This window comes from Accipiter gentilis, chromosome 20 (assembly GCF_929443795.1).
Source record: "Accipiter gentilis chromosome 20, bAccGen1.1, whole genome shotgun sequence".
In the NCBI taxonomy this organism is placed as follows: Eukaryota; Metazoa; Chordata; class Aves; order Accipitriformes; family Accipitridae; genus Astur; species Astur gentilis.
Genome location: NC_064899.1, coordinates 14,272,966 through 14,290,675, shown reverse-complemented (window position 1 = coordinate 14,290,675; position 17,710 = coordinate 14,272,966). Strand labels below are relative to the sequence as shown.

Sequence of the window (17,710 nt, the reverse complement as noted above, 5' to 3'; positions counted from 1 at the left end):
AATGCCCATTACAACTTCCCTGATGCTCAAAAGACAGGCACATGTGCACAAAATCTGAAGGCGATCTTCTGAGCAAGCAGTCTCATGTCTATTCACGTGCCTAAAATTCAGCACATGCATGAAACTTAGCAGGACTATGGTTCTTTTTATATTTTTAAACTCTCCAAGTGGCTTTTTAAAAGCTATAGGAAGGTGGTGAACTTCGACAATGATGGACTCTAAGCACATTTCATGAACACATTTTCTAAAGAATATCAATTTAAAAAAGAAACATTTTGTTGGCAAGATGGAGCAGGATTTCTTCAGTTTCATGCTACTTATTTGATCTATTTAATTAAGATAACACCCAGGAATGTAACGAATTATTCCCTATTTTTTCCCCCATCATTTTACTGGGGGATTTAAATATTGTTACGTGTGTCTTCCCTCCCATTACATTGATACAGCATTTGCTTTTTATTACTTCTTTGCCTACCTCCTGAACTACTCATGACTATTCAAAATAAATGTTCAAAATACAGTAACAGGAGAATGCTTCAACATCTCTAGAGGCTGAATGTCTCAACACAGCATATTACAGTTGAATTTTCTTCTAAGTCTTAACCTACTTTTAGCAAGATATATTTTACAGCCTTATGACTTCCCAAATTTTTCTCTTAAATGAGAAATAAAGCTCTCCAGGTTTTTATTTCATTTTTTTTCCAGTCTATATTGATTTTAGATTTTTCTAGTCGTTCAAAGTTCATGTAATAGTTCACTTTATTTTCTCTTGCACTGTTTTCAGCATTTACCTTTACTTTAAATGTCAGAGCCTTTCACTTCTCTTACTTTGATTTCCTTGCTGCCTCTCTTGACACAATCAGTTAGGGCTTGCAGAGAATTTTGGTGTGGTCTCCCCATCTTTTTCCACTTCCAATAATATTTTTTAAACCTCATTGTACCTTTGAACAAGTTGGTTTTTTGTTTGGTTTTTTTTTGTTTGCAAAAACCGCACTGACCACTTCTTTTTTTTTTTTTTTAAATCTTCTTTGCAGAGGAACTGCAGCCTCCTGTATGTTGGCTATGAAGTCTCAGCAGCCCCAAATCTCCTTCCACACAAAGGGATTCCAATACATCTTGCTGTGACATGATACTCACTGACTTCCTTAATTCCACCAAGTGGATTTATTGCAATCTAGTGCTCTGACTTGACTGTGAGCATTTATTTCCTATCAGGTTGAATTCAAGTAATACTTTGATCCCTTATACATTATTCTCTTTGCTGTCAATGACATGTTCTGCAGTGTTACTTCAGAAAGGTAACTAAACACAAACATCCAACTTCAGGTTTTAAAGACAAGCAACAAGCTGTTGTAACAAAAGGTAATGATGTTACAATAAAGAGATGCCTGAATATATATTCATTCAGTACAGATGATAAAATATGTTTTCAATACTTAGGGACATGTCTGATACAAATGTAGAAAATTCAAACCCACAAAATTCATAAAGAAATCACGTTTCTTGGAAAGTGAGGAATTCAAGAAGAGCTTATGACCATCTTCCTTAATATTTTATTATTCTGAAGAGAAATCCTTTACAGCTTGAGCTAACCAGATGACTATTTCAGTTAATGCTAGCAGTTGAGACTATGACCAGCTCATAATGGATAACATTTAACAAAACAAAACATTGCTGCAGCTGTTTAACGATACTCCCCGAAATACAATAATGACATATATTTGAAGTTTCAATCTTCCATTCAACATGCTATTACTATTTACACACAATTTTTTTTACGAGTAAATACACGTGCATCAAGCTGTTTCTTCAGTATTTCATATTACAGGAACTGTATGCTGTATTTATAAAGCACGTAACTGAACTGGCAAAATAAAACAGTTGACATTAAAAAATTGTTTGAAAACTCAGTGCACTGCTTCTGAAAAGTTCCACTCAAAATGACTGTAAACACAGAAATAATACATTATTACTGCATGCTTTACTTGCAAGTCATGATTTCAGTTGTAAAATTAAACCCACTCCTCACCCCCCAAAACAAGACCACTTTCTGTTAGTTGCTCTCTTGTTATAGCTTCCTGCATCTTATATCAAGTCCCCAAATGAAAGTCAGTGTCAAATCTTTCCTGTTGGGAAAACAGTTCTTGATCTTTGTGTAACTATATCTTAATGTCAGCAAAATTGTTCTTTCCTCCTGAATCCCTATTCCCCTCCACATAAATTCAGTAACTGGTGGTGAAAAGAGGACTAACAAGATGGAAGAGGAAGACAGTGGTAGTAAGCCTATAAGAACAAGAAAAGACAAGAGGAAGAAGGAAGCAGCAAAACCAATGACATACTGTGCTCCTCCTTACTTCTGACTATGCAAGAGGCTATTAACTATTCTACTCCTTAACACGGAAGAATATTTCACTTGATTTTTTTTTTTTTTTAAAACTTTTACTAATCTTATAAACTGGGAATGCTTTTCTGTTAACTGCCAATGAAAGGAGAGCTTCTTTCAAATGTGAAGGTTATTATCAATATTCCAAAAGAAGGGAAAAGCAAAAGAGGCAGGAACATGTTTGATTAAAAAAGCAGCAAGAAAATAAAAGCCTCCCAAGTAATCAGACTTACAACCACTCAAAACTATAGATGATAACAGAAAAAAAAAAGGGGTAAATTTTAAATGCAAAAGAAGCAGTGTCCTTCTCCATATTGTATCTGAACACTTATTAGTCAGCTGTATGTAGCAATGTTTATTATATACTTCTCAATAGTTTATAGAAGTTGAGTCTTCGAGTCACATCAGTATCACTCTACATCTAGAAAGTAACAGATTGATACACTGAACAACATGAGTAATACTCAAATTTAAGGTGACATTTGGTAAAAATAACATTTCAATGTTTTTTTAACAAATGAAACTGAGTTTGCAGCACAGCAATGAATATTTCTTCATGAACATAGAGCCAAGAAGAGTGTATGTAAACAAAATTGGCTTAATCCCCTCCAAGAATGAAATACAGTAGACAAAAAAACCCCATTTTATCAAGGTATTTATGACCAGAAGCCTCACTCAGCAGGATACCCCATACCATTACTCAAAGAGTTGTATCTCAATTTCATTTTCAGTGAAATTCGTTGTATTTTCTTCAGAGTCTTCAAAGGAATTGAAGAAGTACAGAAAAAATGCGTGACGTTTTAAGCACATTTGCCTTTTGAGTTGCCTGCATTGTGTCATTGTCTATGTTTTCATCATTGCTGACGAAGAAGCTTGGAAACAGGTCAGCTGCAAGTGCATGCTGCTTTTAAATTTGTTTAGTAACTCTTCTAGTAATCTGTAAAAGGAAAATAGTTACAACGTTGGCAGATTCTGAAAAGGGAACAGTTACCAAAGTTTTGGCTATTCTGTCTGTGACTTCGAGTACATTGTCTGCTTAAATAAAGGGCCTAAAACTGGATCTATTCAAATAGCTCAATATTAGAGATATTTAGAAGTATACTAAGTGTGTCAGGATGATCTGTGGCCAGAGAAGGACTTCACCACAGAGATTTTATCAAGGTGATAAAATAGCCTTTTATATGGCTTTCCTTCCAGATAAAGACAATCTTCTTGAAACATATTTGCAAAACAGAGTGGCAAAAGGACTGGTAGAGAGCATCATAAGATAATTCTGTAAGGAAAATCCAGAAACTGACAGACCATGTACAACAAAACCAGTATCCCTTATCAAGGCTATGGCTTTTCATGTGTAGCTGAATTGCAAATTTTAGTTCTCAAACTTGTCTTTAGAAGTTATTTCGTAGATTTCTCTTAAGTATCACGACTGAAAAATCAAAGGTGGTATGACTGTTTTAGGAGAAACATTAATTTGCTGGCAACCATGTGTTTTTGTCTTTTATAGATAACTATATACGAGTTCATTCTGGCACGTAATAATGGTTTATTTACATCTACATAGCTACCAAGAAGGTACTTGGTGCAGTCGATAATATTTATTATAATCTACAAACTACAGGTGTAGGACCAAGGGTGTTGATGGTTCTGTTGTAGGAGATATTTATTGTAATAGCGGAGATGCATTATGAAGTTCTACAGTCTTGCCCGTGTGTTTTATTTTCCCCATATTCTAGGGAAGAACGTGTTCTCCAAACTTTTTGCTCTATTTCAAAAACAAGTGAGATGTGATTATTGAACAGCCAGTCACAGAAGAAATTATACTGTATGTTAAAAAAACAACCCAAACAAACCCAAGAACAACAACTTGCACCACAAAAATCAATATCTGCTTCCTCAGCAGGTCCTCTGCAAGATGACTATGACCACGTTCATCATTTGGTATCATAGTAATGACTGTGAATGAACAGCTCTAAATCAGTGCACAACTGTGTGTTATTTTACACAAATAAGTGTAGATTACAACGAGCTGCCTGGAACGATGACAATTGTGGTGTAATGCCCTGGGAAACAGAACAAGTTTTGCACCCTCTAGGGCTCAGAACTCCAAGGCAGATGCAAAAATGATGCAGTTCTTGATTCTCATCTGTCCCATGAAGCTCAAATGCTTGTGACTAAGTGAAAAAAAAAAAAATTCTACAGGTGTTTCGGAAAGTCTGACTTGAAAGAACTCTCCTTACTCAAAACTGATTCCTATCTTTAATAAAGCATAAAAGCTAAGTGAGGCAAGGAGGCATCTTGAGACTTCTTGTGGGGAAGAGTAGGTTTGAATAAATAGACAGAGGACATCTGGAAGAAGGCACAGTCCGCAGACCACAGGCTGCACAAACAGTCTCTTCATGTGTCTACAAAATATTCTAAATTCTGACTGTTAAGTGCAAACTGATTTGATGCAGTTCAGTTCCTGAAAGTACCATAATACCCATCTCAAGTTCAAAACATCTATACTAATATACTTATTACAAATCCATCCTAGTTTTACCATACTACTCTTTATTAAACTATGCTTGTAAAACCGACTACCAAATACTAAGCTGGATGCAGCAAAGCAGCTTGGTTGTCAAAGGTTGCTATGCCGGGGAAGGAGGAACCCCAAACTACTCTTTCTGATGTTAAGTAAGAACCACAGACCCTTCTTTCTTGTTTTTAAAATGAAACAGGCCAGTTTTGAGAGTTCCCCATATACCAGCTGGCAAAAGCTTGGACTTTGTTCCTTGGCCATTTTTTTTTATTGCTGCCAAATTCAGTAAGACAATGGACCTCACAGAAACTTTAAGATTAACAAGGAAGGCTAAAACAGACGGAAATTAAAAAATAAATACAAAACTACATTGAACTGATAAGACTAGGATGGGCAAAAGGGATATGCCACAAAGCCATTGGCTCTTCTGTATAATTTAATGTCATGATGAACAAGGACTTGGCTTATTCTTAACTCTGTCCAAAGAGGCTTCTGCTCTGTAATTCAGAAAGGTCAAATACAGTGAACTTAACTCTCTTGTAACAAAGTTCTGATACAAGAGTAAAAAACAATGGCTCTAGAGACCAGAAAGGAGACAAGAAGGTGTATTGTACTTACTTTTTGTCAGTTCCACTTGAGAGCTGAGGCAAAGCTTCCAAAGCTTGCTTAAAGCTCGAGCTGCAAGGAAAGCAAAAATACTCATATTCCACTGGTACCAGTCTCAGCTTTCACAGTTTCTCTCTATAAATTCCACGGAGATATGCCATATTTTAGCCATTCTTATTTCAATAAATTAACAAAATATTAACTTGAGACCTGACATTCACGTGCAAATTGAACAAAGTGATCACGGGTTCAAGCAGGTCTCTTAACACTCCTGATGTGATATATACCCATACATCAATAGGAAATGTTAAATCAGCAGCTGATTTGAGATTGTGCTTGACATCCTGGACTCTTCAAGAATTACAGCCAGTTGCCAGCCTGCCTTCTACCTCAAACTAAGTGACCATCAGAGTATGAAGCACAGATAAAACATTTATTTTGGCTTTCTGTGCTCAGTAGACAGGTCACTGCATTCTCCCCTACAGAAGGCAGCCTACAGAGAGAATCAGAGTAGGTTTGCATTGAGGTAATGTTGATTCATACAATAATTTAGGTTGGAGGAGGCCTCCGGAGGTCTTCAGGCCCAACCTCGTTCTCAAAGTAGGGCCAACTTCGAGGTCAGAGGAGGTTTCTTGGGGCATTATCCAGTCAAGTTTTGAGTAATTTCAGACATGGGGTTTCCACCCCTCTCTAGGCAACAGATGTCAAAGAGAAGTGCAGGGAACAATGCAGGACCTGCACAGATTAGTATAATCTTGTCAGCAAAAGATTAACATGGTTACTTGTGGCAACTACAACTAGTGACAAGTCCAGGAATAGAGAGGCATCTATGAAGCTCCAGCTTCCAGGGTTCACTGTGCTTTGCCCCTATGCTGATAAGGGCCAATACCACTTCCATTTTACCCAATTTGAGCCAGTGCCAAGTAGTTTTCATTTAGAGGTCTTCATCACTATCAGACACTCAGGATAGGGAAGCAAGTCTTTTGAAACAGAATGCAGTGACACCATAGAATGCCATCTGTGACACTGTGAAGACACATTAGGCCCTCAAGCCCTGCAATGTCTCCTACAAAATGTTGATCGGGCAAGATGATCAAATTGCCATCTGCAGGCATGTGTAATGCCAATCCTAACAAAAGTGTAGGTAATTAAAATAATGAATGAACCTGCCCATATCCAATCCCCAACATAACCACCTAGAAATTTCAATCAACTTTACTCAAAACTGCTGACAGCTATCATAGTCTGTGTTTACTGTATCAACCACTGATACTGCTAATGCTTTTCTTTCTTCCTTTATATTAATGTGTGAGTGTCCCCCACACTATTTATCTCTGGTCTTGCACCTCACTGAGAAAAAATAAATTGCTGAAAGCCTTTTGAAGGCTTTCAGGCCAAGAGACAGTGTGAAGCTGAATTCACTTTCCCTGATTAGGTGTGTGGAGAAGGAATGGGGTATTGTACAAGCTTGTGGAGAGCCCTAACTCTCCATATCCCTATAAAGGGATCCTGCCAGTGTCTGGTTCTGTAGCCTCTCTGATGTGTCTGGCAGGTTCTTTGCTGTGTGCTTTAGGCGATTGCTGTGAAAAAAAAGGATAAAACTCAGTGACATCTGCTTTTGTCTTGTTTTAGCATCATTGTACTCTGCAGCTGTACTGCTGTTAAGTTTTACTTTTTTTTTTTGAGTGGCAAATACTAGTTTGTGTCTAAAAATTCAAGTAAAAACCAAAAAAAGTAATTATTTTTTTCCAACTGATACAACCTTGCTAGTAATCTGCTTTTCATATATTTACCTAGTATATCATACATTCTATTTGAAGAAAAAATTTTTAATCTTTAATTTACATTATGTGCTTTTGCATATTTACCAAGGATTCCATTACATTGAAAAAGCAGACATTACAGCACATCTTACTTGCTCTCAGGTGTTAGGTATATGGCCACAGTATCTCTCAACGCACAGATTTCAAGTCTTGCCTAAAGACAGAAATACAAATACTGAAACAATGACACAATGTCCTTTCATCAAGTGAATACCAGTATCCCAAAGCTTCACCTTTTTTGGAGGCAATTATTACTGCATGCTGCAGTTGTAAGCAGCCTTGGTGTTTAACAGTTTGTTTCCTGTATTTTTCGTTACCATGCTGCTATGTCAGGAGACTACTAAAAGGAACAATTTCATACTTCTGATTCAAGTCAAACTGTTTGTACTGTCACTATGTAGCAGTCTAAAAACATTGATTTGTCTCTCAGTAACAATAATTCAGCAACAGCAATAAATCTTCAATTCTGTTCCATCTTTTCTGCACTGTGATAGAAAGATAGAAGGACGTAACCTTAATTTGCCTGTATTTTTTTTTTTTTAATTAAATACAGTGAGCTTAACTTCTCACAGCATGGCTTGGCCAGGGAGGAAGGAAACACACCAGTACAAAAATCCATCAATACACATTTTATTCTTGGTTTTCCTGTCAATTTTATTTTTTTCCATCAGATGAGGAAGTAGAATGGTTGTGCTCTGCTTCTTGTCTGTCACCTGGTGGGCACACAAGCTTGGGGATTTTACTCCTGCACTGTACTGTGTGCCTAGGTATTAATTTTCACCTAGGCAAACTATGGTGGAGAAAGAACTCAAAGATTAAACAGATTTCATAGATCATCCTTTAGTCTTTGAAAAGCAATCACTACCATCACAGGTTTTATATGAAACAGAAACATTCTGCATGTGATCAATACTTTAAGTAATTTCATTTAAAAATACAAAGTGAACTTCATCCAAATTCATATTCCATTCTTGTTCATCATAAAGATAAATTTAATCCAGTTAGCCATTACAGAAACTAATTTACATTTAGCCCCAACTAATACGACATTCATCTTCCAAACCAAAACTTTTTATAATGCAACACAGACATCTAATTCCAGTTCTAATGAAAGGCTTTGGCTTTTAGGTCTTCCCCTCATCTCTCGCCTAGGTAGGAAGCCAGCTGAGATTTATGCTTTTTTAGTGCCAGAACCTTCTGGCACAAAATAGGACATAGCCACCCACCAATTTCAAACTCATAAGACATGCTTTTCTCACCACAGGATGTTTCACCTCTTTTTGCATGGTGCCTCAAGATGAACAGCCTTGGACATTTTAAAGTCCTACACATAAGATTCTGGAGTCTTTCCTACATTTTAGGAGGTAGCAGTACCACGGGGAAGTGTCACATTCTCAAATACCACAGCTTAAATAAACATGGTGGAAGGGCAAACCCTGCAAAACTGCGTGTCATGGGACGTGGGAATACAGATTCAGGCTTCTCTTCGGGGATGGGTATTTTTTCATCAGTCTGACCAGGTTCAGATCACTCTCACGCTGCTGCTGTCTGCCAGACAGGATTTTCTATGTTCAGAGGAACATGACCATGAGTGACAAATTTACAGTAGGGAGAGAAAATCCTTTCAATCATGGGTTTAGGTAGCAAGTTCATACTGTGGGTTGTCTAGTCAAAAATGATATATGGGTAGCTTTATTGCTATTCATTGATTTTGTTTTAAATAGGCAGGCAATCTTATTTGGCTGTGATCTTCCTACATTAATTCTCTGTCCAATGCAATGACTACCAGCAATTAGAAAATAAGGCTTGCAATTGGATGATTATTTTCCCATCATAATGCAAGAATGCTGTCATGTACAATGAAAATTGGGAGTTTGCTCTTCTTGCCGGTTACAGCCATAGCAATCATTGACTCAAAGGGATTTTTTAAAAAAAGATTTTTTTTCTTAGACTCCTTTAAAACTTACCCAATAGCAAGAACAACAACCAATCTAGCTGCAAATGACGAAGGCAATATAAGAGTATCTGTTCTACGTATGCTGCAACAAAGTGCTAATGTAGAAACAGCATAACAGACAAGTGACTAGTTTTGCAAAGACTTGCAAGAGCCTACCACATCCTATTTTCAAGAATTAAAAATCTCAAAATACCACAAAATTGTTTTTTCTTTTAAAATATTTTTTTTTAATGACAGGCCAAAGACAATATTTAATGACATTTCAGATACCATTATGATGCTTTTTATCTCATAGGATATAAGTAACCTTTTATGCACTCAGACACAAAGACAATACTGAAATATAATCAAACCCAAGAAGCAGTACCCCAAAGACTGTTCATCAATAAATCTGAAATAGGTTGTATACTAATCCTTTTTATCTCCTTGCTCTCATTGCTACAATAGATCCAACAAATACACAGATTATACCACTCTTATTCTCAGTTTTCTAGATTCACATGTTTGACAGTACAAAGTATTCAGGTACCTGTAAAGCTCCATTTTTGCTGAAGGATGAAACACACTGCATCAGTCGACTCAGTTCTTCAGAGACTGCTTCTACAACTCTTGACATTACCCGAGGAACTAAGTCTTTGGAAATGGTAAACACCTGATTTTTATGAAAGGAGAATCATGAACACAATAGCTATAACAGAAATGTTTTCTACAATAACATTTCAGTAAAAAGCATTGATTGAAAGGACCACTTCATTGTTATCAATGGACAAAATATCTTAGAACAACTGGAATATGACGGATTTCTTTTGATGCTACCTTCTGCTTTGACCAACCACCTGTTAATAGCAACGTTAGTTATATGATATGTGACAACGACCACTTTCTTGCAATGTCTAAAAGCAGCTGGACTTCAAAATGTCTTCTCAGCTGATGGATGCAGGTACTCAGGTGGTTGTACACAGACTGCTGTTCTGTAGATAGTACCTTTCATTCAGGGTTGTGTGACTGACTGACACAATTACAGATTCAGCCACTTTTTACCCACGTATTTTGCTTTTTCTTCTAGAATCCTTTAGATGTGACCACTGTCAAATGGCTAGTGTCTTTATGCTCTGTGGCAGAGATAAGCCTTTGAAAGGGCTTGAGAATATGGTGGTGTAATGGATTTTCATTTAGATTCTTCCAACACTGCCAGTTCCCTGGCAAAACCACTATACCTTACTGCTTTTTCCATACATCAAGATCATCTTTTTAACTGCTTATTTGTATAACTTTTTAAAGTGGTACTTGGATCCTCCATTTTAGGTTCAGAATAGCAACTGCAACACAACAGCAACACAAAATTAACATTAGATCTATGCCTGAAGGAAAGCATGAAGAAACCAGTCTTCCTTAAAGGGAGATTTAAGGAAGCGAAAAATTGTTGGTGAATTAAAAAAAAAAAAAAGTATGGTTTTTCTACACAGAATTGGGGAAAATGCAGGCCAAGAGGTTGGAATATAGGAGGAAGTGAGATTATAGGTCAGACAGACCAGAATTGTGTCAAGACTTAAAAGTGATGATAAAGCTGCACTAAAACTGCACGGGGTTGGGGGAGAAGATGACACAAGGAACTGAAGATGATGTGACTGAAGTGGTGCAAGAAGGAAAATGAACTGCACAGAGTTTTTAAACACTTCCCTCCCCGCCCTGATTTCTGCTTTAAAATGATCTAAAAAATTAAGTAATGGAATGATTTTTTGCTAGAATACCTTTGCTTTATGTGAAATTTAGAACTCGTGTCTGACAAGGAAATGTAGTAACTGACAGAAGATATTAATCACAAGTGTAAAAGCAAATTAAGGCGGGGTGGGAAAACAAACCCAGAATGCAAGATTCCTACACAGTTTTCAGTGATTTAAGTAATTAATTGTCTATCAGGGCCTGTTTCACTTAGCTTTTGTGGGTCAAAACAGTTAAGTGACATACTTAGCTGTACGGTAAGAAAAAAAAAACAACCAGTAACGATTTCGAAAGGGGTCATCTTATTCAGCAGCAAATATTGCTGAGCAATTCAACACAAACATACCAGGAACATGCCCAAAACCCTTCTACTGAGAAGAGAATATTTGTGCCCACAACGAGCACTCTTGAAGTTACTATACAGAATCCAGGAAAAAAAATTCTCAGCAATGGTGAATCATCACAAATTTGCAATAAGAAGCTCTTGTTTTGATTTCAGTTAAATTTGAATTCAAAGGCAGAGAAACAACTTTCTTTCCACTTCAGTCCATGCTCACTGTTCAGCTGATGGTTAATTTTTGCTGTTTCAAACTACAGAAACTTGCAGCCTTGCTAACAAATCTGACCCAGCTTACAGAATTTCACCAGAAAACAGTGGAAATGGGAGTTTCATCTTGACACACATTTTCATATTTCTGTAATATTTCACATCTAGAAATTTATGAGGCAACAATATTTGGGGCAAAATCAGTATCAGTCTCAATGAAGTCAGCAAGGCAGTGCACCTTTCTGTTGCAGCAATTTAATAAGTATGCACGTTTACAGGATTAGCTCCATAAGTCACAAAAGCCTTTGACTTTTTTTAAAGCAAAACCTCTCATTTTCATTAATTTCCACTACACTGAAAAACAAAATTAAAAATAAATATCATGTTGGTATATATTTTTGGTGCTGCTTACTCCCTCATTTGGAAGCATTTGGTAAAACCAGCAACGCTTCTGTGAAAACTGCTATAAGTAAATACTGGAATGGAATAAAAAATATTGCAAGTGATATTTAAAGTTTCTGAAAATATTTTAACTTATATGAAGCCTTGTAATTTAAGGAGGAATGAAATAAACAAAAACCTCAAGTGAATCTCATCAGATTTTAAGTAGATGGAAAAGGCAGAGCAGCTATACCTGTGGTATTTTGAAAGGTAAGAGTGATATTACTACCAATGCTTGTACAAGGAGCAGTATTAATCCGGTAACACTCTTGATGATTAGAAGGAAGGAGTACATAGAACAGAGGCTTTAATTTAAAGGATTATAGAAAATTCCTGCATATTATCACAAAAGGCCAAATAACTGCTGCTCTGCAAGTGTATTATTTTAATAGTAATATTTTAATTTTAACATGCCCTCCCTATCATAAGCCATTACCTATGTATTTCAAACACAACCTGTGCTGCACAGAGACTATAAAGCTTTCTGGTTTTAGGTTTCCACTTTTCATCCTATGTACAAGAATGACATAGATGGCCTTTTCACTCTGAGTGGCATGTGTTGAACATTTCTTCCAAAGCGAAGCACAAGCTCATTTTCATATGTTGTGGAAAATAAAGTTAATCAGAGAAAGTGAGCATCATAACTCCCTCTCATCTGCATGAAAAGGGAAGAACTGAGCTTTAGACTTTGGCTTTCCTCTTCATCAGACAGTGGAAACAAAAAGGTGTAATGGAGTGTTACTGAGGATAAACAGGAACTGTTTGTCTCCTCTTGCCCTTAAAAAAGTTAGCAGTTGCATACTTGGCTGGCTAAACCTAATCCAAAGCACTTACGTCTATACTGAAGACACTTCAATAGAGGTACGGTTTTCAGGGGTGATGAAAGCCAGGATCTACCACGCGAAGTAAACTGTTTCATGCTTACATTCATATGAATTAATTTCAATCTGAAGTTTTTCTCACCTCTGCATGCACAGCAATGATATTCACTAATGCTTCTTTCAAATAGTTTCTGACACCTGAAACAAAACAAACAGGACAATTACTTTCATTCTGTTGTCTTAACAAAGCCATAATATTCTACTGTTCAATACTGTACTTTTTCATTTTTCACTAGCACTTTTGCAATCAGAGGCAGAAAGAGAAAGTTCCATAGCTACACCACCAGCTTATTTCCTTTTTCAAATCAAATGGAGAAAGGCACATTTCCTTACAGCAAAAGGTTAAAAAACCCAGCAGGTTCCTGTTTCAGTATTCTTCTTCTCTGGTAACCCCATTTCACCATTTGCAATTTAATTAAAAGCTACCTTTATTAAAAAATAAATTCTGGATGCCTTACTAGAATACACATACCATGGCACAGAACATGCACTACAGCTCAATAAGTTCTTAAAGAAACAGAAAAGACAAGGGGTTTTGTTTGTACAACAGTCGTCAAGAAGATCTTACTACTTTATCAGCTTCTCTAACTGTAAGTTATTATGATAGATAGAAATAGCAAGGACTCTTGCCTTAGTAGAAATTTCCTCTTGGGGAGGGTGGAGAAGTCAAATAAGCATTTTATTTACCAACCATATGAAATGTTTGTCAATTTATACTAAACAGGAAATTCAAAACAGAAGAACATCCAGCAGGGTATGCTTCAGTTAAGACAGGCTCCTACTCTGCTGTAATTCTGGAGTAACTTCCCAGACCTGGACTCTAGTTGTGTAAGATCTAAAATAGGCAAAAATCTAAAATTGCACCATTTGCTTTTCTGGGCGCTTCACTTCGTAGGCAAAAGCAGATGAGAAAGCATTTAACTTAAAGTATGCATAAATGCTGGAAGTGCAACACAAAATAATGAGAGGGTTACTGATCCACATGACCTCGACTTCTGATATCAATTGCTCTAGCATGAATCAGAGAAAGTGCACTCCCTTTGGTATATTCAATCGACAGTAAAAGATCAGAACTGTGGACAAAGACTGGCGAGACCACACAGCTCAGAGATCACAGTGTGATTAAGGCTGCTGTTATAAAAATTACAAAGTGAACCTTTCATCAGTTCATCTTACTTGCTCCACCTTTACTCAGATAACACTGATGCAGCAACTTAATCCTGCTACAAAAAAGAGCTTTAAAAGGAGTTACCCAAGATCGTTAAAATGAGTTATTCTATGGGAGAATAGCGTCGTATCTCAACTGCCAAACTGCCAGCTTGGTTGTGCTCATTGTTTTGACCACTGGCCTCACAACTTGTCTCAAGATCTGAAAAGGAGACACTTGTTCTTACTTAAATAATTATGGACAAACATTTTATAAGAGTAGGACGAAAGGACAACAGGACCCCCTTGCATGAGGTACGAACACTTTCATCGCCTGCATCTACACTGTGCGACGCGATGCAGCCGAGAGTTTAGATTGGAGGATGCTTCCCAGAGGGATCACGGGTCTCCTGTTGGAAGCAAAGGTGCTTGGGGGAAAGGAAGAGATGTTGAACAGTGACTCTTGTTCCAACGTGCAGTCAGGACGTAGCTGAGATCTGCACCCAGGCCTGTGTATCAAGACGGTCTCTGTTTCAAAAGTTCACAGCAAAGAGGCAAGCATCAAAGCAGATTTTACTGCTCTCACTAAAAGCTGTGTGCTTTCTGAACATACAAAAGAATTAAGACCTTTTTGGAAGGAATGTTCTATTTTTGCTCTGGAAGAGATGCAAATAACTGAAAAAGGTAAAGAAAAATACAAGCCTTTCCCCACACATTCCAAAACAATCTCTAATGCCTTTTCTCACTGTCTTTATTCTTCTCCTTGAAAAATCTCAGTCACTCTTTCCATTTCAGCTAAACCAACAAAAAGTCAAAGACCATAGTATACTAGGTTGCAAGCCTATAGTTCCTTGTTATCTTAGTGATTTTTTGCAACAAGGAAGGAACACAGCAATACCAGAAATTTATGAAACTGACTTTTTTCTCCTCCCCTGTAACCTGCAAAACAAAGTAAGAATGATACACACCAGTACTTGAACCACACCAAAAGATCACAGGTATATGTGGAAACGCAACACCCCCTTCCTTTTTCCTCTTCTACTGTTTTCCTTCTTCTACTTCACTCTGCCCCAGTTTAAATCCTCTACAGGCTTCATATCAGGGGACAAAATTTGTATCACATCCTACAAGCAAATACAACTTGACCAGGCACCAAGCAGTGGTATGCAAATCACATCAAGCGGTACGGGGTGAATTTGGGAGCTGGTTTGCAGTTAACCTCAGGGTGCAAAGTGTTGATTTTGGTCTGCAAACCTATGCGGTATTCATCTTTTGGCTGCCTACCAGCCTCACTTTGTGACAGTAAGATCTCTCATGTGGAAACTGTGTGTTTTTACTTTTGCACAAACGCCGCACAAGATTAAGACTTTGACGGTCTCCCTTCTCTATGGATACCTGAGCACCGCCAGAGCACGTTCATTAGTCAATCAAAATTCGACTTGTGAACTAAGCAACATTTCAGTGCCCGAACTGATTGTTCTCTAATGAAGCACCTCACTCAAACCCTGTAATGAACATACAGAGAGGGGGCTGCTGTGTAAAACAGAGAGGGCAGGTGTGTGTCTTGCAGAGAGGAGGCCAGCAGGCTGAGCTGGGAAGACATGTTATCAAGGGGGGCAAGTGAAAAGCTGGAATGTATAGAGACTGAAGCGTGTGGGTTGTGTAAGAGGGTGATGTGGTTCCAAGGAAGAATCCTTACTTCCCACCCATCCCACCTAAGCTCCTGAGGTAGCGTGCCTCTTTCTCACGCATTCATGCAATTTGGCTCAGGATAAGAGCTGCTAATTCTGTCTGCTGGTGCTGAGAGCACCCAAATTAAACAACTTTGGACTGTGCTAGTAAAAGTTGCCTATCAGTTATGTCCGTGGAAACCTTCTGTAAGATATTTCTTAAAGAGTCAGTCACCGAGTCACTGTAACCAGGTACCGTGAATTTCTACAAGCATGAAATACCAATGTCAGCAACATTAGCACCAGGTGCTAAATACCATTGGCTGGTGGTGCCCAGCTAAGATATAAAATGGTCATTTATGTCTTCTAACTGAAGAAGTCAGAATGAATTGACTAAATGGAATTCAGATGGAACCTATGGTAAAAATGAAGTGACAGTAGCTTAGTATTACATATTGCTATCCCAACCCAGCTGTGCGATAGAATTGTTAACTTAAACCTCAGTGAAAGGGCATAATCAGACATTATTTTATCTTGCATCTTTGTACTACATACAAGGACAAATAGGTGAACCGAGAGCCTAAAGGAGATTATTTCTTGCAATGCCAGTAGCATTAATTAGGTGCTCCTGACCTTTCACAGTGGGTCCAGTCCTGCTATGACTGCATGATCAGGGGGCTCAGCACAAGCTCAAGTATCTCCTTGGTTTCTTAGACAGGTTTTGCAATTTAAGAGCAGATAATTCAGCACAAACTGTGCAAAGCTATGCAGTTTAGAGACAGTTCATGTACATGAAACTGTAGTTGCCTTAATTGCAGCATCTAATAGTCTAAAAGACCTTGTCTTGGTAAGCTAAGCAAACCAAAGACAGAAAGAAGATGCAATTACACTTCAGTAAATGGAACCAGAGAGGGAAAGAAGGGAGAACTAGCTTAGCTGAAGAACAATACTGGCATTAGAAAAGTAAAAATGAATTAACCATCAGTAAACTAAAACTGGAAATTAGAGGTAACCATATAACAGGTTTGCTCTGACTATGCTATTAAATATGTGGTGGTGTGACAACCATTGCTGTTGGGGAGGCAGTTTCCAATCGTGAATAGACCATAAGTAAAAAGGTATTTCCCCCCAGCCCTTCTTTTTGTCTTATTTGTGAAGGATTTTCATTTTTGCATGTGGAGACAAAGCCAAACATATCTGAATGTCAGGACCTGCAGGCATAGTTAATAACTGTACTATATTTTGAAAAATTACAATTAAAAAATATCCAATTTCTGATTTATATCACTGCACTGTTTGTGGCAGGCTTTGTTGAAGCAAAGTATTACTTTTCTGGAGTATGATTCACTGGAAATACAAGCAGTGGCATCCAACTGTGAATTTGTTGTGAAATTCACTTCAAAAATTCTGTCTAGAATAGAATTTTTGTGCAGCTTTCTCCACGACTGTTCAGCAGCCCACGCAATTACAGTTTTTGGGACACCATGCTGCCAGTCCTATTATGCAGCACTGAAAGCTAATGCACCATATAACTGTAGGTTGCAACTATTAGGCTAATCAAGTGAAACATAACATTCTTAAGTCTAAAGTACCTCTTATTTAGCATGTTGAAGCACAAATACAATGCCCTTCCATAGCTTCTGACAGAAATGTGTTAAAAAAGTCTCAACAAGCCCTTGCAATTTCTCTCAGGAAAATGTTATTATTCTGTTACAGCATAAATGCATTCCACTCCCACTCTATTCTTTACACCGAAGACACTGACTTGCTGGAATGCTAGCTGCCACTAACAAAGCCCCAGTACTGCTCTAAAGAAAAATGGACAGGAAGACTTAAGACATAAAAATGAAGGACAGTTTCAGCCATCAAGTACCACAACGGCTGACAAACTTTAAAATAGCACCTTCCAATTTTGGGCCCTCCACTGTACTTTTTACTGGTGAAACATTGAACAAGATTATCCATTAAATTTAATCTCCAGTTTACATCACTTTTTTTTTTTTAACAAACTAAATC

At 37.5% G+C, this 17,710-nt stretch overlaps 1 protein-coding gene across 5 annotated transcripts in view; it reads right to left on the bottom strand.

The window, feature by feature from the left end:
- Window positions 1–1,539: 1,539 nt before the first annotated feature.
- EXOC2 (exocyst complex component 2) overlaps window positions 1,540–17,710 on the bottom strand; it is a 517,534-nt gene continuing 501,363 nt past the window's right edge. For all 5 annotated transcript variants that reach the window (XM_049823849.1, XM_049823848.1, XM_049823845.1 and 2 more), the window contains exons 24-28: window positions 12,961–13,016; window positions 9,817–9,939; window positions 7,423–7,484; window positions 5,520–5,579; window positions 1,540–3,320 (exon numbers count right to left, since the gene is read on the bottom strand). In XM_049823849.1, the coding sequence (XP_049679806.1) occupies window positions 3,227–3,320; window positions 5,520–5,579; window positions 7,423–7,484; window positions 9,817–9,939; window positions 12,961–13,016 (395 nt within the window). In that variant the 3' untranslated portion in view covers window positions 1,540–3,226. The remainder of the gene's footprint in view (window positions 3,321–5,519; window positions 5,580–7,422; window positions 7,485–9,816; window positions 9,940–12,960; window positions 13,017–17,710) is intronic.